This window comes from Rhinoraja longicauda, chromosome 27 (genome assembly GCF_053455715.1).
Source record: "Rhinoraja longicauda isolate Sanriku21f chromosome 27, sRhiLon1.1, whole genome shotgun sequence".
Lineage (NCBI taxonomy): Eukaryota > Metazoa > Chordata > Chondrichthyes > Rajiformes > Arhynchobatidae > Rhinoraja > Rhinoraja longicauda.
Window position 1 is genome coordinate 20927361 of NC_135979.1, and position 25829 is coordinate 20953189.

The following is a 25829-nucleotide window of genomic DNA, read 5'->3' on the forward strand; positions in this document are numbered from 1 at the left end:
GCTCAAAAACAATATTGCAGCATGTTCCCTATTTTTTTTTTAAACCACTTACAAGGGTGGATTTTTTAAAGAGGAATCATATTTTTTTTCTTAAAGAGTCACCTGAATTCCCATCATTCAAATCTATCACTTCCTCCCATCCTGAAGAAGGGTCTCGACCCGAAACGTCACCCATTCCTTCTCTCCTGAGATGCTGCCTGACCTGCTGAGTTACTCCAGCGTTTTGTGATACCTTTGATTTGTACCAGCATCTGCAGTTATTTTCCTACACTTCCTCCCATCCCGTCTGTCGAAGTCTGGTCCCATGTAATTCGATACCTCATCCAATAAGTAGAGGACGAGAGTTTTATCTGTACATTTTTGTTTCCATGCCATTAATATAATTCCTTAGGTTTTGCAGGTGGTGAAATTTACAACAAAAATTTCTCGCTGTCTTCCCTCTTCCCAAGCAACCAGCCAAGAATGACATCCCTTGCGAAAGTGCTTGCCGAGATTCTAACCCACACCGCAACTCGGAAGAAGGAAGCAATACCTTCACAGCTGGGCAAAGCACGACTCCATTGGTAATTGGGTTCACAAACAAGCACTTCATCATCACTGAGGGTGTATCCTGAGTCACAACCAAAGGTCACAGAAGATCCAATATAGAAGAGATTTCCATGCCTCAGGCCATTTACAGGAATTCCAGGATCCAAACAAGAATCAGATTGTAGTTTAACACCTGAAAACATAACAAAAGAACATGATAAGGAGGTTATTGATTTTGAAAAAGTGATAATCTTGATGTCTCTACATGGGCTATTATCAATAAAAGTGCATTTTGAGAAGGATGGCAAACTAAATGTATATAAAGCACATCTCTTGTTTATGGAGAATGACTGGAAAACAAAGCAAAGTTTGAAGAGTTTGTGGACACCACATTGCTGAAGAAGGATTCTACCTGAAAACAAAGTAGATTTACTGGTAGAAACATAAAAATATGCTATTAATTTTGTACTTTTGATCAGGTCAATATCTTTCAATCAAATTAACTCTTTTATTTTATTAATTCCTTGATGAAAAGGTCAATGTTATATCTTTATAGTTGCATTCAAAAACATGTTTACATGCTATGTAATCAAAGTACATCCTGCCATGGTCTTCTGAAACAAATGCCATACATTTGGTTGGTGGGTTGACCTTATTTTCATTCACAAGTTGTTCCCAGCGAATGCCTTTAAAGGGCAATGGGAGAATTCATGGGACAAGACATGAAATTCAATTGTGACTGAGAATGGTCGGAGGGATCACTGGCACCTCTCCAAATGTGAGTGGGAGGACTGTTGTTGCCACATTGTGGTAACAGTGAGCAGGGACGACTGTGGCAAAGTTGTTGGGGGGTGAAGAGGGATTGGAGGCCAGGAGGTAGGCTGGAGAGATAAAGACTTGTGGAGCTGGGATGGGAATGCCGCAGTTCAGGGGAATAGGGAATTCACTTGGAAATTGGGGCAAGTGAAGGGAAGTTGTAGGTGGATGGTGCACTTGTATGCAGGTGTCCCCGTTTATTGCTGCACTAATCAGGGCTGGCTGCCCAGGGATTGCCCAACAACGTAGTCCATGTTCCACTGCAGTGCTTCAAGGGTTCTGCTTCATGGGGAATGACATCTTCCCTGTGCCCCAAACACTGAAGGGTAGAAACACGATAACAGTTAGTTGTGCTGCATCACAGCTTCATGACCTAGACTTGATCCTGAGTTTGGGTGCACAGGATGCAGTTTCCACCAAATGCTCCAATTTTCTCCCTATTTTGTCGCAAAGATATGCCAGCAGGTGAAATACAAACTGTATATCATTCCTGAGAAGTTCACGGGCATATGAGAGAGAATAGCTTGCAGAGCAACTGGGAAATAAGGCAGGGGTTGGGGGAGGGGGAATGAATGAAACTTATGGGATTGCACTGTTGTGAGTTATAAATGGCTGTACAGCCTTTTTGGAGTCCTAATAAGCAACCAATGAAATATATGATTTAATTTTCCTAGTAATTTTCCAAATTACTTCACAAATGGAAAGAAAAAAAAAAGCATTGTGTAACTGAATTTCTTGGTACTTGATTTTACATGCTTGATTCTCTGATAATTGGGGATCATATAATCGTCAAAATAGCACAATTCCTTTAAAATCCAATTCTTGATTAAAATGTCATAGTGTCATACAGCGTGGAAACAGGCCTTTCGGCCCAACTTGCGCAAACCGACCAACATGTCCCATCTGCACGAGTCCCACCTGCCTATGCTTCCCTCTAAACCTGTGCTATCCATGTACCTGTCTATTTGTTTTTAAATGGTGCAATTGTCCCTGCCTCAACTACCTCCTCCAGCAGCTCATTCCATCCACCCACCAACCATTGTGTGAAAAGGTTACCCCTCGGATTCCTATTAAATCTTTCCCCATTCACCTTAAACCTATGTCTTTTTCATTATGCAGTGCCCTCTGAATTGCTACAGGAGGATAGAATAATAAGTTAACAGTGAGTTCATATACCCGTTGATATTCAATAGCCTTTGTATCTCATTTTGCCATTCAAGATTTACTGCCCATGCATGGACCTAACCATTTGGTCTCTCCACCTCCTCTCCCTCTCACTGAAACTTTTCCATATTGAAATTGGACGTCAGCAAATTCTCGTTTTACTTATCTCTCCACAGATGTTGCATGGACTGCTGTATTTCCAGTATTCTTTGTTTGATTTCAAACTTCTGGTGTTTGTCCCATTTTGCCTTTGGCTGATTTAAATTGATTTACAGATTGAGCCTTGATACACAATAATGCGGACCATTCTGTGTGGCTTTGTCTGTTGTGATTGTCTATTCATTGTGTTTGTTTTATTGCTGATTTAAATGATTATGTTCATTGTAGCCTTAAAAATCCTGGCATTCAAAGGAAATTGAGTACAAATCAATATAAACTCATTTTGCACTTTATTGCAAGTAAAAGTAATTATTTTCCTTGATTTACATTGTGACTGCAAGAATAGAATCTCTGGGGCACCTTTATTGCTCATGTGGATAAGATATTTTGAAAGCTCTGTGACTGTTGAAAGAAAAATATATTTTTTTCAACAGTGTAATTTCCTGTTCTTTTTAATAGATTCCCTTATCAAAACGCAACGTTGAACAGAAGCTTGGTCTTCCCTGATTGTTTATGTAAAATTCTGCAAGATAATTGCATATAATTTAAACTTATTGTCCAGCGCTACATTACATTTGGCACGTTAAACAAAATAGGTACTTCTTACCAACCAAAGGAAATTACCACTTAGAAAATGGAGAGTAACCATTAATAACAGATGCGTCAGAATATCATATCATATCATATCATATATATACAGCCGGAAACAGGCCTTTTCGGCCCTCCAAGTCCGTGCCGCCCAGTGATCCCCGTACATTAACACTATCCTACACCCACTAGGGACAATTTTTACATTTACCCAGCCAATTAACCTACATACCTGTACGTCTTTGGAGTGTGGGAGGAAACCGAAGATCTCGGAGAAAACCCACGCAGGTCACGGGGAAAACGTACAAACTCCTTACAGTGCAGCACCCGTAGTCAGGATCGAACCTGAGTCTCCGGCGCTGCATTCGCTGTAAAGCAGCAACTCTACCGCTGTGCTACCGTGCCACCGTGCAGCAGTATCTCCCAAAGACCATGTTGTGCATTACCACAAGATGGAAGATGTCAGCTGCACATTACTGTCACCAAAATGATCCTGTCCTTTCCTGAGGCCAAGAGTTAGAGGTCGGTCACCACAGTTTTGATCAGAACCAGTGTTGTGTTGGAGGGGTAGTTGGGGTGGTGACAAAGATGGTGAGCAATGACACTCATAAGTTAATAAATTGTAGGAGCAGAATTAGGCCATTTGGCCCATCAAGTCTACCCCGCCATTCAATCATGGGTGACCTATCTTTCCCTCTCAACCCCATTTTCCTGCCTTTGCTCTGTAACCACTGACACCATTACTAACCAAGAATCTGTCAATCTCCATCTTAAAAATGTCCATTGACTTGGCCTTGGATCTGAACATTTGGTATGGAGTAAGATCTAACACAGGACATTGGCATATGGCGTTTTCTGGGGCTTAGGTGCAAAGGCCAATACTGTGGTGGGATCTGGGCATCTGGCGAGGGTGATATGTAGGTGGTGATTGAATCCCACTTAGTTGTAGGATTGGGAGCAAGCAAATGGAAGAATGACATTTGGTATGAAGAGGAACAGAATGAAAAGAAACAAAAATGTTACTTGTGGTATTGGGTTCAGAATTAAGATTGGAAGCATCTTGGTTTGGACATGGAGTAGGGGCGGCACGATGACACAGCAGTAGAGCTAATGCCTTTCAGCGCGAGAAACCCATTTTTGATCCTGACTAGTGGTGCTTGACTGTACAGAGTTTGTATGTTCTCTCCGTGACCTGCGTGGGATTTCTCCGAGATCTTCGGTTTCCTCCAAGATGTATAAGTTTGTAGGTTAATCGGCTTGGTGTAAATGAAAAATTGTCCCTAGTGTGTGTAGGTTAGTGTTAATGTGCAGGGATCGGTGGGCTGAAGGGCCTGTGCCAACGCTGTATCTTTAAACTAAACTAAACTAAACGGTTGAGGTTTGATAGAGTCTGGGGACACAGACTGGGGTTGTGCAGCCCGATGAGGGGGATAGTTAGTTCACGATGGAGGTGGAAGGAGAATAAAAATAATTATTTAATGTCATAGTTCCCAGTCGAGCACTGCAATGAGTGGTCCATGCTGTCATGCATGGTTGGTGTAAGCTCTGAGTGTCCAAACATGGGTGCCCTCGATGACAATGTGCACAATGTTCCCCCTTCCTTGATAAGGAACACTTCAGAGGGAAGGAAATCATTCTGCTTGTGACTGATTGGGAAATCGTGTGAAAGAGGCAACAGTAACTGATGCCTGGAAGCCAGGAAGCACCCAGTCAAATTTTCACTGCGAACAGCAATGGTTTACTCCAGAAATAAGTGATTTTCAATTGCACAATTCTTGGAAAAAAAACATGTAACTAAATTTCTGTTCAGTTCTTGGCCTGAAGTGAATGGTTTCTATATGATTCCTTCAAAATAATTACATTGAATCCTGAATTGAGATTAGCTATTTAAAGATAGGGGTGGTTGTCATGGCAGCAGAGAGGACCAGAATGATACACTGTGAGGTTATTAGATCTGATGCTGTCCATTATTTTTGATTTATCAAATAGATTCCTCTGAAGGACAAGCACAGATTAAACCGCGCACATCTCTTGTCATGCAGCATATGAAATTCATTACAGATATCAAGGACCAAAGATGACAGATGCAGAGACAGCATGTCAGGGAAGTTTCTTCATGTCTCATGTAGCAGGTTAAATGCAAAGACTGATTGACAATGAGAGGGAGGGAGGTTCACTGAGGCAAGGAACTGGTCTTGTTCTCTCTCGCACTTTGTAACCACCAAGATGGCTGGGACTCAGGGCCGGTGTCAGTTTTCAGAAGCTGCAGTAAGAACCTTTATCTCGCATCAAATAAAAATAATTGCGCATTATATTCCTTACATAATGTCCAGCAGATAGGGCAAATCTGGTGACAAGATGTCTTTCAATATCATCTTGACCAGGGTCAAAAAGTGAAAGCTATTTATCTACACTCTCATGAGTTAGTAGCAAATGAACCATGATTTGTACCCAGAAACTAGGTTCTCTGATGGTTGTGGAGGCTTGTGGTACAGTCATGCAACAACAAAACAGGGCCATCGACCCAACTTGCCCATGCCGACCAAAATGCCCCACCTTCACTAGTCCCACCTATCCCTCTAAACCTTCCCTATCTATGTACCTGTCCATCTGAGTTCTCAGTGTGCAGACTCGAGGAACAGACAAATTCATCTTCTCTGTGGCTATCCCAAAGTTAAGTTAATAATTGTGACCTGAGAGATAATTGCTTATATGAAGGCATGGCGGCAACTGCAAAAATTTCAATGAGGGTAATCGGTGACGTTAATCTATATGTTCTGGACCTGTTGGCCATGGTAATAAACATAATTCTCACCATTGTCAATATTGAAACATGATATTTAAAACCTGAAAATGTAGGAGAAACACCAGAAATAAATGGGTATGAAACTTACCAACTGGATTGTTAGACTTTAGTCTTTGGATTTTAGAGATACAGTGCGGAAACAGGCCCTTCAACCCACCAAGTCCTCACTGGCCAGCTATCACCCAATACGATAACCCTATCCTACACACTAGGAACAATTTACAATTTTACCAAAGCCAATTAACCGACAAACCTGTACGTCTTTGGAATGTGGGAGGAAACCAGAGCATCTGGAGAAAACCCACGTGGTCATAGGGAGAGCGTACAAACTCCGTACAGATGGCACCCGTAATCAGGGTCAAACCTGGATCTCTGGCACTGTAATGCAGCAGCTCCACCACTACGTCACTGTACCTCCACTTACACTGTGCTGCCCCTTCTGAGAACTAAATTGATTCACTTGCACCTTTCAGAGAACTCAACCCACCGCCTAAACGCTACTTTACTGTAATTTCATCCACCCACAATCATAACTTGTGATGTCATGCAAGTTGTAAAAATAGTTGTCATGATAAGCTAACTCTTTCTTGGGACACATGGGAGGTGTGAATATGACACAATCAATGTTTCCCTCAGTCTAAACGATAGTAATATGTGAACATCTGTCATTACATTAAGACTACGGAAGTCTACAGACTGGCACACCTTTTATATGGTGAACTGAAAGGTGTGTAGGGTTATATGGTGAAATTAAAGATGTGTAGGGTGTAGGCTTTTATATGGTGAAATGAAAAAAATATATTTAGAAACAGTGGCAATTTATTTTCATTGTAACACTGGAAATGGTAGGCCTGTATGTGATCTTATGTTTAAGTTAATGTGATGTGTTATTATTGTGCTGATTGTAAAAATCTGATAGTGTTGGAGCAGGCTTGGAAGGGTAAATTGCAATATAAAAGAGGATTGGTGGTTCAACTTTACCATGCATAAGATTTAGTTCACAAGATGCTCATCTTTCTTCTGCGCTCGGGTTAGATTTTTTATTTATTCTAATGCTTCGCTGTATTATTATCACATTGAAGATATTTTGTGCCCCCACCACCATTCTCCAATCCAGTTTCATAGTTGGTCTCCGCAGTTTGAGTTATGCCAGGATCCTAGTGTTTCTGAAAGATTTCCAATGCTGCAGCATCTTTCTTTCAATGGGTACTTGGTTCCCATCAGTAATCCCCCTTTCATCAGAACTGCATGTAAATGGATTTATCAAGGATTACAATAATCAGTTCCCACCACAAGGCAACTATGGAATATGTAGATAGGACCACTGAACCTGTTCACTGCACTCACACCAAATCACACCAGGGTAGATATTCATGAATATAATCAATGCATGGGAGTGTTTCCTTGGTAAAACCAAAGCATAAATTGATCATCAAGGCATTACTGTCTGGTGAGGCCACATCTGTGATCAGCATCTTCGTGAAAGCACTGATGGCTGTCATCATCCAGGATCCATAGCTATAGACCGAAAAGCTAGGCAACTTACTTTCAAAACGAATTTGGAACCCTACATCTGAGTGGCTCTTGTCAGTAGAGAATAGGAGGTAAATATAGTTGCTGGTGCTGATCAGAAATTGAGGTACTTGTGTACCATGGTAGAGTCCTATGAGCGGTGAAGAGTACGATCTTCCATCACGGACCTCCAAGGTGTCGTAGTTGACTTCGGTTTTAAATCTGGAAAAAGAACGAGTATATTGGAAGATAGACACAAAAAGCTGGAATAAACCAGCGGGTCAAGCAGCATCTCTGGAGAAAATGAGTAGGTAACGTTTCGGGTTGAGACCCTCGAGTAATGTAACTGATGAAGTTGGTACACCTGGACCCAAGCTCATTAATGATACTGCCAAAGCAATATTTCAAAGAGCCAGTTTTGAGTTAAATGAGTAGTGTGCAAATGACAAAATATTTGAAAGAATACACTTAAACAGGATTGTTGAATTGAAGGTTATTTCTTAACTGTGTAGTTCTGTTTTTCTGTCCTCATACATTTACATACATGCAGCACATTTTGTTTGAAATATATTTTGGGCCATAGATGCATTGGCATGGGAGAAACCTTTTTCATTTCATTTCATTTTATTTCATTTCGAACATGTTAAAAGACATCAATTAAAAAACAAAATAAACAAAAAAACAGAAGAAATACAAGGAATTTCATCCATTACTTAACATGTGCGAAAAGGAGTAGGAAGAAGTGTGAACTTATTTAATCTTACCCCCATTCCCTAATCAATATTTATCAAGTATCAGATATTAATACAAAAATACTCATTCACCCTTATATGTTCATATAGATATACTTATTTAAATAATGATGTATTATTATATGTAGACCCCTGGTGACTGTTAATCCCCCTCCTCACTGTACCTAGAAAAAATCATGTGTTTATATTTGTTTTTAAACTGGATGATGTTTGAACCTGCTAGAACAATGATCATTTTAGTTATAAATTTATCACTGCAACATTGAACAGTTTTATTGAATGGCTCCCTCAAAGAATCCACCATGAACAATGCCAATCCAAAGCATGAAAGGAAAAACCTCAGTAAAACCAATGGAGTTAATATATTGGGAGTTTAAACCATAGTCAGGATCATGGAGTTTGGGGCTCGATCAAGGAAGTGAAGAACAATGTAAGGGTGATTCCACCACTGATCAACGCACCAGGAACAATATACAGCAGGCAATTAACCTTCCTGGGATGTGGGAAGAAACCAGAGCACCCAGAGGAAACCCACATAGTCGCAGGGAGATTGTGCAAATTCCACTCAAACGGCATCTGAGTTCAGGATTGAACCCAAGGTCTCTGATGCGTAAGACAACAGCCCTTCTAGCTGTGCCACTGTGCCGTACAGTTGCCAGATCCAGATCTGGAAATGGAGGGGCAATCCCCCCTGGTTGAACCATTCCTGAATTCTAACGCTTGTCTCTGGGCAGCAGTAGGGCCTCTGAAACTGGTTTGGAAATGCTCCCCCCTAAAGCCAGCGTAAAAACTGCCAAAGTTCCATCCCTAGGTTTGCCAACTGTAAGGCAGAGCAACCCAAACTGTTTTGACATTCTGAAACTTATAAAAATTGTTTTAAAAAGTGAACTACTCATTTTTTTTAATTGTTTGTAAGGATGTAGAGAAGGTTTACCAGAATGATGGCTGGATTTGGGGGTATTAGCTACAGGGAGAGGTTGGACAGACCTGGATTGTTTTCTATCGAATGCCGAAGGTTGTGGGGAGACCCAATTGAAGCATATAAAATTATGAATAGCATAGACAGGGTAGACAGTCAGAACCTTTTCCCACGGTGGGAAAACTCAAACACCAGAGGTGAGAGGGGCAAAGTTTAAAGGAGATTTGTGGGACCATTTTTTTTTACACAGACGGTGGTGAGTGCCGAGAATGCACTGCCAGAGTTGGAGGTTGTGGCAAATTGGATTCATGTTAGGCACAGACACAGTGGACCAAAGGGCCTGTTCTAGTGTTGTACTGTTCTGTGCTCCATGCTCTGCGTTCTATGTTATAAGACACACTGGAGTGCAGGTTAATGTAATGCTGTTTAGAATATCACAGTGCTGAATTAGGCTGTGAAGATTCCTACCACGTTTGAATAGTTGGAAGACAGAAAAATCTGGTGCAACTTAAACATGCCAGTACAAAGCTAATTAGGTGCTGGTTCCGTCTGATGTCAAAATTCGACAGAAAACTTATCTGTGAGACTTGCTAGAAGAGACTTTTATCTTTCAATTATCCAGAAATTTCTTTGAATATAACAAAATACTTTTTCTGCCTGTTGTTTGTAAAATAGTCGCGCAATCACATGCGGCTGCAATCTATTGATGCTCCGGCTATTCAATGCGTTGTGCAGAATTAATAACATAATTCCCATAAGTATTTGCCTTCAAAGGGAAGCTTTGGCACATTATCATCCATCACGTTCTAATGATTTTGCTCATTTACTTGAAATGGCAGTGGGGAGGTGAGGGGAGAGCATTATCAGTCGATAGGTTCTCCCCGTCTCTTGGCAGGTTTGGAGTTGGATCATTTGCCTTAGCTTTTATTAACATTTGTTTTTGGCGTCTGGGTATTGCTAGTATTTAATAACCACCCCTAATTCCCATTGAGAAGGTGGTAGTGAACTGTTTTTTGTGAACTGTTTTCCCTTAACAGAATACACAGGACAAGGATAAAAAGTGGAAGGAAAGCTACTAAATAAATGTTGGGTGTTGCCAAGATCCAAATACCACTAAATATGACAGGGGTGGCCAAACCGTGGCTCACGAGCTACATGCGGCTCTTTGACCTTTAATATGCGGCTCGTGGAAATATGTTGGCTGAGCTCCTTTTTTCATCACAGTTAATATAAAAGGTATATAAGAAAAAAATTCAAGCTTTATAATTATTTACTGGGTATGAATTGAGACCCCATTGGAATAAAACGTAAGTTTAATGTTCATGGTTAGTAAAAATATTTAAGTTCATGTCTTGCGGCTCTTTTGTTCATATCTTGCGGCTCTCAAACATCTGAACTTTATCGTATGTGGCTCTTACATTAAGCAAGTTTGGCCACCCCTGAAATATGACATGGACATCCTTTGGATTATTACAGTTTATAACGTAATCACTACCTCACCACATGTTAAGATACACTCAGGGCAGATTAATAGATAATAGCTGGAAGAGCACCTGTCGAAGGTTATTTTGATGGGGTATCCTGGTTCGGCTTCAATCACCCACACACAGTTCAGAGAATCCTTGTAAAACCCTGGCCAACCTGGAGATAATATCATTCCACTTGGAGCAGTCAGGTGACCTCCACATGGCGCTGTGGGGAAATAGAGACAAAGTGTCACTTAGTAAGATTCCGATTATTTTCTCATTTTCATGTACAGACGAAAGGATAACACAGTGTTTGTTTGAATTTGTTCGAAGCAAGTTTATCCATAATCTCAAAGCCATGGACCAGAGAGCAGTCCTGAACTACTATCTACGGCACGGTGGCGTAGTGGTAGGGCTACTGCCTCACAGTGCCAGAGACCCAGGTTCAATCCTGACTGTGGGGGCTTTGCTGTATGGAGTTTGTACATTCTCTCTGTGACCTGCGTGGGTTTTCCCTGAGCTCTTCGGTTTCATCCCACTCTCCAAAGACATATAGGTTTGTAGGTTAATTGGATTGGTATAAAAAAAAGTTTTAAAAAATGTCCCTAGTTTGTGTAGGGTAGTGTTGATGTGCGGGGATCGTTTGTCAGCGTGGACTCGGTGGGCCGAAGGGCCTGTTTCCGTGCTGTATCTATAAACTAAATAAACCTCATTGGTGATCCTCGGACTATCCTTGATTGGACTTTGCTGGCTTTACCTTGCACTAAATGTTATTCCCTTATCATGTATCTATACGCTGTAAATGGCTCAATTGTAATGTCTTTTCATTGACTGGATAGCAAGCATAAAGGTATTTCACTGTACACGTGATAATAAACTCAACTGAAACTTGATTGTGGGATTAGCCTAAATAAAATGGGTAAAATGGACCTAATGGTCTCTTGCAGTTTTAGCTTTAGATGGCACACATAAATTTTAAATTAACAGGGCAATTTCCAAATTAGTCTTCATCACATCCCTGACTGTTATGTAGCAATCTTCCACCATGCAATTATTGTTAGCTTCAGTATTTTAGTGGAGATAAATGGGAAAACAACTGACACTAATGCAAAATGAGGGCCTTCTAATAGATAGATAATGGAAAACACACATTTGCTGTTTTCTGATAACAATACATAATCCGGAGTTTTACAATCTTCAGAAACCATAGCAATAAAAATAGTTGAAATATTTTACATGGAAATAATCAATGAGCAATGTTGAAACATGAATTCCCAGCTGAAAGTGAGCTCTGACAGATAATTCAAATTCAGACAAATGTGCACATTTCGCTAAAAGCAATTGAACCCCCACTGAGTGTTTTTTAAGTATACACATTCACACCAGCATTCTTGAAACATTGTCAGTCTGTGATGTCTTGCTTTTCCAGACAATGTTCATATCAAGATATCTAAATATATACAGTGCTACTTTTTACTGACTCACTTGCCAATCACCAATGCTTCATAAACCAGACCATTTTGCAACATAATTAGTGAAAGGTTAATATAAGAATTGGGGTTGTTAGGCCCATTGGTACTGTCCCAGTTATATCCAAGAGCAATTCTTCTGCTTCCATTCACCCAACATTTCCCTCGTGCTACGAATATTATTTTCCTCTTTTCTCAGCACCATTTTGTACTTCCAAGCCCGAGACATCAATGTAAAGCAGTGGTTTGGCTACTGATCTTTAGGGAATTCCACAGTGCAGTCCCCTCATATCTGGGCAACAACTATTCACCAAATTCTCTGTTTCATGTCACTGAGCCAATTTTCTATCTATTTGTTCCATGAACTATGATTTTGATTACAAGTCTACTGTTTGGTACTTTATCAAACATCTTTTGAAAATGCATATATGCTTTTCCCTCCTCAACCTTCTCTGTTACATCACCAAAATATTAAAATGTGATTTAAGCATGGTCTCCTCTAAAAAGTCCTAATGAAACCACACTTGCAAAATTGGCTGATAGTTCCGTCTCTGATTATTGTTTCTAAAAATGTTCCCGATCACAGAGACTTCAGAGATACAGTGTGGAAACTGTGGCCACTAAGTCCACATCGACCAGCAATATCCCCGCACACCAGCACTATTCTACACACTCGGGACAATTTTACTGCAGCCATTTAATCTACAAACCTGCACATCTTTCGAGTGTGGGAGGAAACCGGAGCACCCAGAGAAAACCCATGCAGTCACAGGGAGAACGTACAAACTCGTACAGACAGCACCTGTCGTCAGGATTGAACCCGGGTCTCTGGGCCTGTAAGGCAGCAATTCTACCATTGAGCCAATGTGCCACACTAGAGATTGAACTGAAATGCCTGTTTAATTCTGCTTGAACTCACAAGGAATTTTATGCAGCCCATATCTTCCAAATGTACAGTATCTACCATTGGACCACTGAAGTTTAGTTATAGAGATACAAAAATGCTATTAAGCCACTCCACCCAAGACAAAGTGCAAATGGATGACATTTAATCACAGACTTGAATCTTGCTGAGTTACCTGTTCCTTGGCAAATTAACACAGTGGTCAAGTTTGTGCTTTTGAAATCAAATCAGCTTCATGGTCAGTCTTTTCAGGGCATGTAAAAATAAAACAATGCCATACAAACCTAAGTCCACACACATGTAGACATAGGATTATATTTAGAGTAGTACATGGCACTCAGTTTGTGTAAGTCTCCTTCACAGGATGCAATTATTACTTGGCAAAAATGAAAAATTTGCTTACGATCAGTACAAGTAATCAGATGCTTTCATTATCTCAAGCTTACTAAGCTTGCAAAAAGATAAATCCTACAGTGAAGATTTGAACACTTATTTTCTGCTGTTCAACTCAAAAGGAACAGTGGGGGCCCCCTTTGAAATGTGTTTATCTCATTTGCCTCACATTGTTCAGTGCATTAATTTAACTTATAACAGGATCCATTGCAGTTTATCCACAGGAAGCAATCAGTGTCAAGGTTGCCGTTTATTTTGTGTGCATGCAGTCTCAAGTTACCCACACAATGTTAACTGAATAACATTACGCTTTGCACAGCTCAGATAACTATTCTGAGGTCTCAATCGTTTTGTCAAAGCACATGCACCAGTGCACACTTATTTACACATCAACCTATCCTCAATTCCATCAAACTATCTGTTAGTAACACTCCATTAATCAATTCCCCCTAATGTACTGAACATGCTCGTTGCTGTTAAAAGAAGATTTAACCATTTAAAAAAAGATTGCACTCTTTGGACACATTATTGCTTTATTTTACCTCAACTGTTATAAATAAACATCCCCTACATCAGGCCAAAAGCAACTGTGTAGCCAAAGTAGTTATTTATAATAAATAATAGGCATTATGGTGCCAGAGGTGAAATATATAATTCATGGCTGACATTAGAAATCGCAGCAATAATAGCATTTTCTTTGTATTCTACTTCGCAAACTGCGAGGAGATTTTCTTAGGGATTCATATCAGTCAGGTCATAAGGTCATAAGTGATAGGAGCAGATTTAGGCCATTCAGCCCATCAAGTCTACTCCGCCATTCAATTATGGCCGATCTATCTCTACCTCCATTCTCCTGCCTTCTCCCCATAACCCCTGACACCCATGAACCTGAATTTTCCCAATAATACTGCTGTCTTTACCTCTCATGAGCAAAGTCATTTGTTGAAAATATTCCACCAAGGTTTAAACTAACTGAGACAAAGCTTTTATTTTACACATATTACTACTTTTCTGTGAAGCCTTTTGTTAAAATTGGTATAAAAAGGCATGGACAGGCTGACTTATCTTTTTATACCTCAGTACAATTATACAATGATTCTATGTTTCCTCTATTGAACTAAGTCTTAAATGATCTAACTATAAACTTCAGATTCTACCAATAAAAGTAGAAAGAACTCATCAAGGCTACAATCCCACATAACAGGCAATGATGGTCCAATTCTATACTGCTATCATTGAGTCCGTCCTCACCTTCTCCATCATGGTCTGGTTTGGCTCAGCCACCAAGCACGATATCCGGAGGCTGCAACGGATCGTTCGCACAGGTTGTTGGCTGCAACCTTCCCCCCATTGACGGACTGTACACTGCAAGGGCCAGGAAGCGAGCGGGCAAGATCATCTCTGACCCCTCTCACCCTGGCCACAAACTCTTCGAAGCACTTCCCTCTGATAGGCGACTCCGGACTGTCAAAGCAGCCATAGCCAGACATAAAACAGCTTTTTTTTCCACGAGTAGTAGCTCTACTCAATAACCAAAGTCTGTAGTCTCTTTTTTGCCCTGGTTTATTTTCACCCACATGTTTAGACCGTAATGTTGTATCCTTGTTGCTTTGATGTGGTTATGCTTTATTCTTAATTGTTAACTGTATGTTTGTGATGTCATTTGTGAGCGGAGCACCAAGGCACATTCCTTGTATATGCACATACTTGGCCAATAAACCTATTCATTCATTCATAACTGCATTCTTCTGATTTCTAAACATAGTGTCCCCAAACGGATTACCTTCACATTGTGGTACAGCGTTGTTCCAGACCACATTTCCATCTTTCAGGATACATGAGATAGTTTCTGATCCATGCGTCTTGAGAAATCCTTCCTCACAGAGAAAGGACACAGTGCTTCCCAGCTGAAGACTTTCCCCAAAACGTCTCCCATTCACTGGTACTCCTGGATCGGGGCATTCATTGTGTCTGAATGCTGAAAATTTACAAAAACAATCATGTTAAAAACAGAAAGCACAATCCCCCAATAAGAGATAATATATTTGAACAAATGAAACAAGTATCCTGCTCGTGAATAAAGGGAACATTTTTCCACATGACATTCCATCTGGTATTCCTTATTTCAATTTATCCCATTAAACATTGAGTTTGAAGAGCGAGGTTTAAAATATCATTGGAATTATCTTGATCATAGATCTTAGAATACCAAAAGAGACATGAATAGCTGCCAACATAAGAGTTCATAACACATAGGAGCAGAATTAGGCAATTCAGCCCATCGAGTCTGCTCTGCCATTCTATCATGGCTGATGTATTTTTCTCTCTCAACCCCATTCTCCTGCCTTCTCCCCATAACCGTTGATGCCACTATCTCTGCAATAAAAATACCCAATGACTTACCCTCCACCCCCGTCTGTGGCAATGAATTCAACAGATTCATCATCCTCTGGCTAAATAAATTCACCCTCATTTCCATTCTAAAGGGATGACCTTTTACTCCAAGGCTGTGCCCTCTGGCCCTAGATTCTCCCATTACTGGAAACATCCCCTCCATTTCCACTCTATCCAGCTATTTCATTATTTGGTACATTTCAATGAGGAAAGATTGAAAAGACTAGGCTTGTATTCACTGGAGTTTAGAAGGATGAGAGGGGATCTTATAGAGACATACAAAATTATAAAAGAATTGGACAAGCTAGATGCGGGGAAAATGTTCCCAATGTTGGGGGAGTCCAGAACCAGGGGCCACAGCCTTAGAATAAAGGGGAGGCCATTTAAAACTGAGGTGAGAAGGAACTTTTTCACCCAGAGAGTTGTGAATTTGTGGAATTCTCTGCCACAGAGGGCAGCGGAGGTCAAATCACTGGATGGATTTAAGAGAGAGTTAGATAGAGCTCTAGGGGCTAGTGGAATCAACTGATATGGGGTGAAGGCAGGCAGGGGTTATTGATTGTCGATGATCAGCCATGATCACAATGAATGGTGGTGCTGGCTCGAAGGGCCGAATGGCCTCCTCCTATTTTCTATGTTTCTATCCCACTCATCTTTCTAAACTCCAGCAAGTACAGGCCCAGAGCCTTCAAACACTGTGCACACAATAACCCAATTATCCCCGGGATCATTCTTGCAAATCTCCTCTGGGCCCTCTCCAACATATCCTTCCTCAGATATGGGATACAAAACTGCTCACATCTCAATAGCTTCACCATTTATCAAAGTGCTCGCATGGCAGCAAATATTCACTACAATTCTATCACTTATATCCAAGTAAATGATGACCACTGGATAGTCATTTGATGAATAATATATATTGTTGCATTGGTTTGAACATTTGGAGATTATTCCTTGCCGCTTCTATGCAGTTCAGATGAAAATTGATACCATTCTGTAACTATTCATGACCGTTTTTTAACTCCTAGCATGAAAATAATTGAAATACAATCCCATGAGTCATATCCTTATCTCAGGCAGAGGGCCCACAACCATTCACTCACTCTATCATAGTAGTAATAGAGTATGTACTATCTTCAGGAAGCAGCAACTCACCAAGAGTCGTTGGACTTTCCAAACCTAGGGCCTTCACAGGAGAGAAGGACAAGGGGACAAAAAGATGGGAACACCGCCACCTGGAAGTTCCCTCCAAACCACATGCCATCTTGTCCAGGAAACGTATCTTCATTTCTCCACTGTTGCTGGGTCAAAATCTTGGAACTTCCATAAAGCACTTTGTATGTACTACTCTTCAAGAGCTGCAGCAATTTAAGAGGGTAGCTCACCACCATCTTCTCAAAGGGCATTCAGGTATGAGTAATTAAATGTTTGCTCTGCCTGTGAAGCCCACATTCCTTGAGCTATCAGATTGAGATGAAGTACTTCCTGCCATCAATCTCTGCCTTTAAGGAGACTTTAAAAATATTAGGCATGGTGCCCATATAAAACCCTTGTCCGTATGGTCTCCCAATAAAAGTCATCCCTATGATCTTAACATCTTCACTGTTCGATCTTCACAGCATTTTCAAATATTCTCTCTTGATTCCTTTCAACTGTGTCGAGCATTTATCCCCATTTTAAAAGTGTGAAGCTGACTGTGAAGTATTAACTAACCTTCAATGATATCCATGTTTCAATAGTTGAAAATGCTTTTAGTCTGTACAGTTACTAATCTATCATCCAATAATCCTTTAATGAGTCCGAAGACTTGTATAAGCGACACTCAATTGAGGTTGACAAAATTCCGAGTCTCACCATTTTATTCTTTCCCACTTACAAAATGTTTATCCTTAGACACCAGATTATAGTTTATCAATTTTTATCATCCACTGAAGTCCTAGTCATGATATCCTTTCCAGAGAAATGCATATCAATTACATGCTCTTAAAAATAATCTTACATTGACTTATTTTTCTTCCATGCGCTTAATCCTACTTTAATGAAATCACAAAGGAGTATAATTTGACTCATCAAGTTTCACCCGGCATCAGATTAAGATTCTGGGAAGGAGCACAAATTATGTACTTACTGATGGCAAGAGCTGAAATGAAATGAACAGTCCAAATTGCTGGAACTGGCGTTTCACAGTTTACTTCCTCAGAAGCTCAAGCCCGACCATAATGGGCCTAAGCTAATGAACACCAAAGTTTGGCAGATACTCTGAAGAAACTGCCCTCTGCCAGGTTTTTCCCTTCTGTACGAATATATGCTTATGCTTATGCTTATGCATGAGATGGCGCTGTTTCAGTACAGAACATCAAAAAACAAAATGTCTCTTTAAAAAATTATTATCATTAGTTTGTAGTCAACAGGAACAGGTCAAGCATTGGCTACAGATGAGAGGAGCAATTATGTCTGTTGATCAGTGAAGCATGAACATTGCAGTCCAGTGATTCTGAGGTCTTTTGAAGATGACTGGTCTGTTTATGCTTTCTGTGGAGAATGGAATGGAGATGTGATAGAGAGAGATGTTTCAAATACTTCCATAATATCCAACTAAATAAAGGAATGGGAAATCCAGCAAATTATGAAATATATGCTTGCACATGACTTTGTCAGCTTTCGTTGTGAAAAGATTTCCACAGCTAAGTCAAGGGAAGGTGAATAGCAATGTTTCTTGTTACTGGGTGCTTCAGGTAGTTTAGTTTATTTGAGAGATACTGTGCGGAAACAGGCCCTTCGGCCCACTGGGTCCGCGCCGACCAGCGATCCCCGCACATTAACACTATCCTACACACACGAGGGACAATTTTTACAATTAACAAAGCCAATTTACCTACATACCTGTATGTCTTTGGAGTGTGGGAGGAGATCTCGGAGAAAACCCAAGCACGTCATGGGGAGAACGTGCAAACTCCATACAGACAAACTCCATATAGTCGGGATCAAACCCGGGGCTCCGGCGCTGCTAGCGCTGTAAGGTAGCAACACTACTGCTGTGCCTCCATGCCGCCTATCGGAGATCTCCATCATTCCAGTCCCCAAGAAAAGTAAAATGACCTGTCTCAATGACCACCATCCAGTCACTCTAACATTTACCATAATGAAATGCCATGAACAATTGGTAATGGCCCAAGTCTATACTGGCCTCATGTACAATTTAGATCACTTACAATACAGGAAAAGTAGAACTACAGGGAAGCCATCTTCTTTGCACCATTTTCAGCTCTGGATCAGCTTGACCTATATCAGGTGCTTCATTCATTGACTACAGCTCAGCCATCAACATGGCACCAAATAAGCTCATATCAAAACTTCTGGATCTTGGCCGTCATCTGCAACTGGCTTTTGGTCTTCCTGTCAAGCAGTCCTCAGTGGATCTGAACATTTCCTCCACCCTGACATCCAACACTGATGCTTCTCAGGGTCATGTGCTCAGTTCCCTCATCTACTCCCTGTACAGGTAGTTCTGCTGCAATGCGTGTAATCATGATTTGAATCAGATATAACACAATTGATGAATCAGGATTCAGAACAAGGGGCCACAGTTTAAGAATAAGGGGTAGGCCATTTAGAACGGAGATGAGGAAAAACTTTTTCAGTCAGAGAGTTGTGAATCTGTGGAATTCTCTGCCTCAGAAGGCAGTGGAGGCCAATTCTCTGAATGCATTCAAGAAAGAGCTAGATAGAGCTCTTAAGGATAGCAGAGTCAGGGGTATGGGGGGAAGGCAGGAAAGGGGTACTGAATGAGAATGATCAGCCATGATCACATTGAATGGCGGTGCTGGCTCGAAGGGCCGAATTGCCTACTCCTGCACCTATTGTCTATTGTCTAGGATCACTATTTGTTTTATGCGGTTTCCATCAAGAACTAGAGAACCACTTCAAAGTTACTTTGAAAATTGACGTAGAGAAAAAGCAATCGAGGGAAAAGAAACTGTTTCCATGTACTGTAACATCCATGCAGCAATCAGACACTATGTTTTCTTTCGAACACAGTCTATCTGTTTCCCTGCAGGTGACCAGTGAAAATAACACAAATCACTTCTATTGACACGTGCTATGATATGCTCTTAAACAATCAGTTTAAGAGAGTAAATCTCTTAAACTGATTGTTTAAGATATTTACTGATTAAATATGTTTGGCTTGCAGTATTAAATATGTTTGGCTTGCAGTACCAAAAAATAAACTTACAGCTATTAAAAATATATATTTTTAAATATTTTTTAAGGAACGCAAATATATCATTGCAGAACTACCTGTAAACTCATGACTGTGTGGCAAGTACAAGTGGCAACTCAAGCTCCAAAATGATCTTTGTCTTTGCCAAAGATACTACTGTTGTTGGCCAGATCAACAACAAAGATGAGACGGAGTCCAGGAAAAAGATTGGGAGCCTTGTGTTGCAGCATAAGGACAACAAACTAGCCCTTAACATTTCAAGACAAAAGAATTGATTGTCGACCTAAGAAAGCCTCGGGGTGAACATAACCCTGTTCTTATCAAGGGAGCTTCTGCAGAGATGGTCTATAGTTTCAGGTTTCTTGGCATTCGCATCACCAGCAACCTCACCTGATCCTGTGACACTGATGCGACGATCAAGAAAGAGCATCAGGGTATTTACTTCCTTTGGTGTCAGAGTAGAATCGGCAGTCCTTGAGGATTCTCTTGAGCCTCTATAGTAAGCTAAAGAAAGTATATTGATGGGTTGCATCTCAGCCTGATATGGCAACTGCTCTGCTGTTGACCGCCTAAACCTGCAGAGCCCGGTGAACACAGGTGGGCTTGTTACTTCCTTCACGCAGTTCATCTTCACGGTGGGTTGCACCAGGAAGGCTGAAAGTATCAACAAGGATCGGCTGCCAAACAGGCCACTCTCTTTCCTGTCTTCTCCATTCTCAGAGAGGGGACAGGAACCTGAGAGCTCAGAAATCAGATTTAAGAACAACTGCTTCCACACGGCCGTCAGACTCCTGAATTAATCACCTCTTTCACACCCCATTCGTTTGAGGTGCCGCATATTACTATCTCATTCGGTTTTTCCATTATTGTACTTTAGTATTTTTTATTCGTCGTATCATTTGGGAGTGCACTGCAATCTTTGCACCATTCTTCTGTTCTGCTTCAGTTGTTTTATTTATTCTTGTATCTATCATTACAATATTCTGTTTACTCTGTGAGCTGCATGTGAACAAGGAATTTCATTGCACCCCAGTGTATATGACAATAAACTAATCAGAATCAACATCTTATTGTGTAGGAAGGAACTGCAGATGCTGGTTTAAACCGAAGATCGACACAAAAAGCTGGAGTAACTCAGCGGGACAGGCAGTATCTCCGACAACCCCGGAGTTCCCTCTCTCTCCATCCCCCCCCCCCCCCCACCACCCAAGTCGCACCAGCTTCTCATTTTCATTCAACAACTAACAATGGCATGTTTCCTTTAACGTCATTCCTTTTTTTGCATATCTCTCTTTATCTCTCTACATCATCATCTATATCTTTTGTTTCCCTTTCCCCTGAGTAGTCTGAAGATGGGTCTCGACCCAAAACGTCACCCATTCCTTCTCTCCAGAGGTGCTGCATGTATGTCCCGCTGAGTTACTCCAGCTTTTTGTGTCTGAACATCTTATTAGGCAGCTATTTGAAGAGGCCACAAACTGTGATGAAGGTGGCAAGGCAGCTTGATGGATAGAGAGGCACCTCTGCCTTCCCCAGCCAGTTAATGTTCCACATTTAATATTACCAAAATAAATAATTAAGCTACTTTTACTTCAGGGTCACTGGTCACAATCCCAGCTTGGTCCTGGTAAAATTAAAGCAAAACCCAAGTCACAGAGTTATATAAATGATACATCGTACAAAAAGGCCCCATGGTCCACTTTGCCTAATCATTATCAAGTACCTATCTGTGCTGATCTTACTTTCCTCCACTTAGAGTCATCGGGTCATACACTTCAACACTTGGCCCACAAGCTTCTATGTCATCATGTTTCAAGTGTCCATCTGAATAGTTCTTAATTGCTGTGTGAGTACCTGGCCCCACCAGCCCCTCAGGCAGTGCATTTCAGATTTCAACAGCCCTTCAGATGAAAGAAGATCATCCTCAAAGACCACCTAAATCATTTCTGAAGAAGGGTTCCGACCCAAAACATCACCTATTCATGTCCCACAGAGATGCTGCCTGATCCACTGAATTAGTCCAACACTGTGTGTCTTCCAAATGATTTCGGCATCTGCAATTTCTTGCATCTCCAAATCATTTACCACTTACTCTAAATGTATGGTCCCTGGTAATACAGACTTAAACAGAGGTAAAATATATCTCACTGTGCAGCTACATATGCCCCTCATAATTTTGTAAACGTCAATCTGAGCCGGCCTCAGCCTTTTCCACCCCAAACCCCCCCTCGCCCCCCCAGCCTATCCAGTCTTTATCACCAGTATGTTTCATTTAAGCCTAATTATCAATGCAGTCTCACCAACATCTTATACACCTGCAACATGATCTCCCAACTTCTATACTCAATACTCTGACTGATGAAAGGCCATGGGCCAAAAGCCTTTTTGACCACCTTATCTACCTGCGACTCGACCTTCAAAGGAACCATGCACCTGATCTAGATCCTGCCATGATCTTGCCATGATATACTTCCCAAAATCCAACACCTCACATTTCCCTGTATTAAATTCCATCAACCATTCCTCAGCCCACCTGGCCAATCAATCAACATCCTGCTGCAATTTTTCACAACCATCTTCACTATCTGCAAAACCACCCACTTTTGTATCATCACCAAACTTGCCATGTATGTTCTCATCCAATTAATTGAGGCAGATGACAAACAGTAACGGCCCCAGCACTGAACCTTGAGGCACACCACCAGTCACAGGCCTCAAGTCCGAGAGGTAACCTTCCACCATCACCCTCAGCTTCCTTCCATTAAGCCAATTTTTATCCATTAAACTATCTCTCCTTGGATCCCATGCAATCTAATCTTCCAGAGCAGCTCTGCTGTATTTAAAGACAACTCGTAAATCTCAATCAGGGCTCCCGCAATTTCCCCTCTAGTTTCCCACAATGTCCTCGGATATTTATTCTTGATTTTACATTCAACCACCACTATTTAAAGATGATGCAACTTAACCTACGTTGTCAATTGCCCAGAATAAACCACAGGTACACTCCACTTCCATCAACTCCAAGCTTATGTGTTTATGAAGCCCTCCAAAGACTTACATCAATAGAACCTTTCCCCAGGTACCAGTTGTTTCAAATAAATGTATGTTCTTATGCATTTTGTCTTTTTGCACTTCCAATTTAAGGAATGTTAATCTGCAAAACTGGACAACTTCAGCAGAGTCTCTGGGCAATTTCTTCTGCCATGTACAGCCAGCTCATTTTCTGCTTGGTATTGAATTGTTCATGCTATTTCCTTCATCACAATTTCTTTTTTTCTTACTTGAATTTCATAACATTACATTACAATTTCTTTTCCCATTATTAAGCTCTTCCACTTGGTCACCATACTGATGAAGAAGCTCGAGCACTTTGTATCGAAAGAAAAGCTATCTCTATTATAATTCCATTCGCAGAATGACATTCATTCTTCCCTCCGGATCATTTAATTTTAATATTGTCACTCCACAATAGCTTTTAGATTATATTTGATATTAAAAAAGGCAAGAGTAATTTGTCAGGTTTACACAAAGGATTAAGACCAACTGCAATCTTTGGGACATAAAGGGCTACTTGAGGATTGGGAATAAAACAAAAGGGAAAATTGAGGAGAGGAGGTGAAGGGCTGGGCAGGAAAAGGTTTATAATTGAACGGGAGGAGAAGAAGAGAGAAGGAGAAAAGGAGAAGAGAAACGTGGAAGGAAAGTGGATAAGCAGAGGCAAGTGGAGAAAATTCATATCACAAAGTTTTGGAGCACAGAAACATGGCATTCTGCCCTCTGGCGTGCTTGCTCCAAAATGTCTTCTCTAAGTGGGAGATACTGTTCACCCCATCAATATTCTTTTCCATTCCTTTCTTCCTTGAATGATTTTTGAGTGAAAGAGAGATACAGCATGGAAACGCATTATTAAATCTTTAACATGGTGAATATAGAGAAAAGTAAAAAGCACACTGCTCCTGAAGATGCAATGGCAGAGAGTCAATGAGGGTCAATGGATTCAGGCAATGGCCTGAAAGTCAATCGACTGGGACTGTGTTACTCTATTGTAAATACTCCATATAACTTATTTTACAAGTGAAATCCAATTGCAATTGTTTTCTGACTGAATTGTGCCAATCCGGAAATTCAATGGAGCCATTAAGTACTCTTGCATCTTTTGCACATGGAACAAAGTCATTCTCAACCAATATTTTGAATTGAAGCAGTTGCATCTAAAGACGTCTCTGAGAGAGGATTTTGAAAGACAGCAATGGGAATCAGGCCCAGGGAGTTGCTCTTTACTTTTTTTTGTTTAGATCAGTTTAGTTTAGTTCAGAGATACAGTGAGGAAACAAGCCTTTTGGCCTACCGAGTCCGCATCGAGCAGCGATCCCCGCACATTAACACTACCTTAAACACTCTAGGGACAAGTTTACATTTCTAATTTCATACCAAGCCAATTAATGTACAAAATATTTCACCATTATTTCAATATTTCCATCATCAATTCCTGTGTCCACACTTAACAGGAACTACCTTTGTTGAGTTATTTGCCTACATTACCACTTGAGAAGATGTTTTCCTCCCACACGTCTTTGGCATGTGGGAGGAAAACAAAGATCTCAAAGAAAACCCATGCAGGTCACGGGGAGAACGTACAAACTCCATGCAGACAAGCACCCATAGTCAGGATCGAACCAGGGTCCCTGGCGCTGTAAGGCAGAAACTAAACCCTGACGCCACCGTGCCGCCCGTGAACTGGCCCCTGATCACATGATTCAGACCCTGATTTTACCATCTACTTTCCCATTCCAGGAATCCAATCCCCAACTCCATCCTGAAAAACACCAATATCTTGGAACCCTCTACATTTGATTGGTGAGTCTGAATCACACACAGAGGGTTGAGTTTATTCTTCTTAACTATGCATACATTTAAAATCAAATTTCAAAATTGTTCCTTGTTTCCTTCATCAAGGTGTCACAGGAAGCTTACAGCTTCATAGCTCATGTGTTGAAAAATATTAGCATCTTCTCAAGTGGTAATGTCGGTAAGTAACTCAACAGAGGTAGTTCCTGTTAAGTGTGGACACATGAAATGATGATGGAAATATTGAAATAATGGTGAAATATATGAATCTACAACAGTTACATCAATGTGCTCAGATTATTTCTGTTCTCAAACCATGCATCAACCCAGATACTCCCTGCCTTAATTTTCCTACTCCATAAGGCCACATACAATCAATTAGTTTCTATTACTGATTTCTCATTCTTCCCTGGAGGAGATGCAATTCTTATTCAATCAAATCGCAAATTTACAGATTCAAGTTATTGAGGGATTTCTTTCTCTTGGCTTGATTGACAAATCATTCCAATGTCATTATAGATTTTCATTGCTCTTTGATTCTTTGCCCATGAGTTGTTTTAACTCCTTCTTTTAACTCCTTGCTTCAACTCGGAAGAACAATTGCATTTTTTGGCAGCACATTTGCCAATTTCTCATGTGAGCCCACACAGGTGCATTGTTGTTAGTTTGTTTATTTATTTCCAACACAAGAGGAGGCCATTTGGCCAGCTGAGTCTTTGCCAGCTCTCAGAGCAATCCCATCAGTCCCAATACACCTCTGTAACTCTTCTCTCTCACATATCTCCAATTTGCCTGGCACCCACACATGTATATACATTATCATATATTTAGATATTTATGATTCATGTAAACTATACTTACATAAATCTCATATAATAGAATGTAATTA

At 40.7% G+C, this 25829-nt stretch overlaps 1 protein-coding gene across 2 annotated transcripts in view; it reads right to left on the reverse strand.

Annotated features, from left to right (window-relative positions):
* Positions 1-25829, reverse strand: part of csmd2 (CUB and Sushi multiple domains 2) — a 1532573-nt gene that overhangs the window by 371589 nt on the left and 1135155 nt on the right. For both annotated transcript variants that reach the window (XM_078423311.1, XM_078423310.1), the window contains 4 exons: positions 15260-15454; positions 10798-10936; positions 7608-7795; positions 533-721 (listed from right to left, as the gene is read on the reverse strand). In XM_078423311.1, the coding sequence (XP_078279437.1) occupies positions 533-721; positions 7608-7795; positions 10798-10936; positions 15260-15454 (711 nt within the window). The remainder of the gene's footprint in view (positions 1-532; positions 722-7607; positions 7796-10797; positions 10937-15259; positions 15455-25829) is intronic.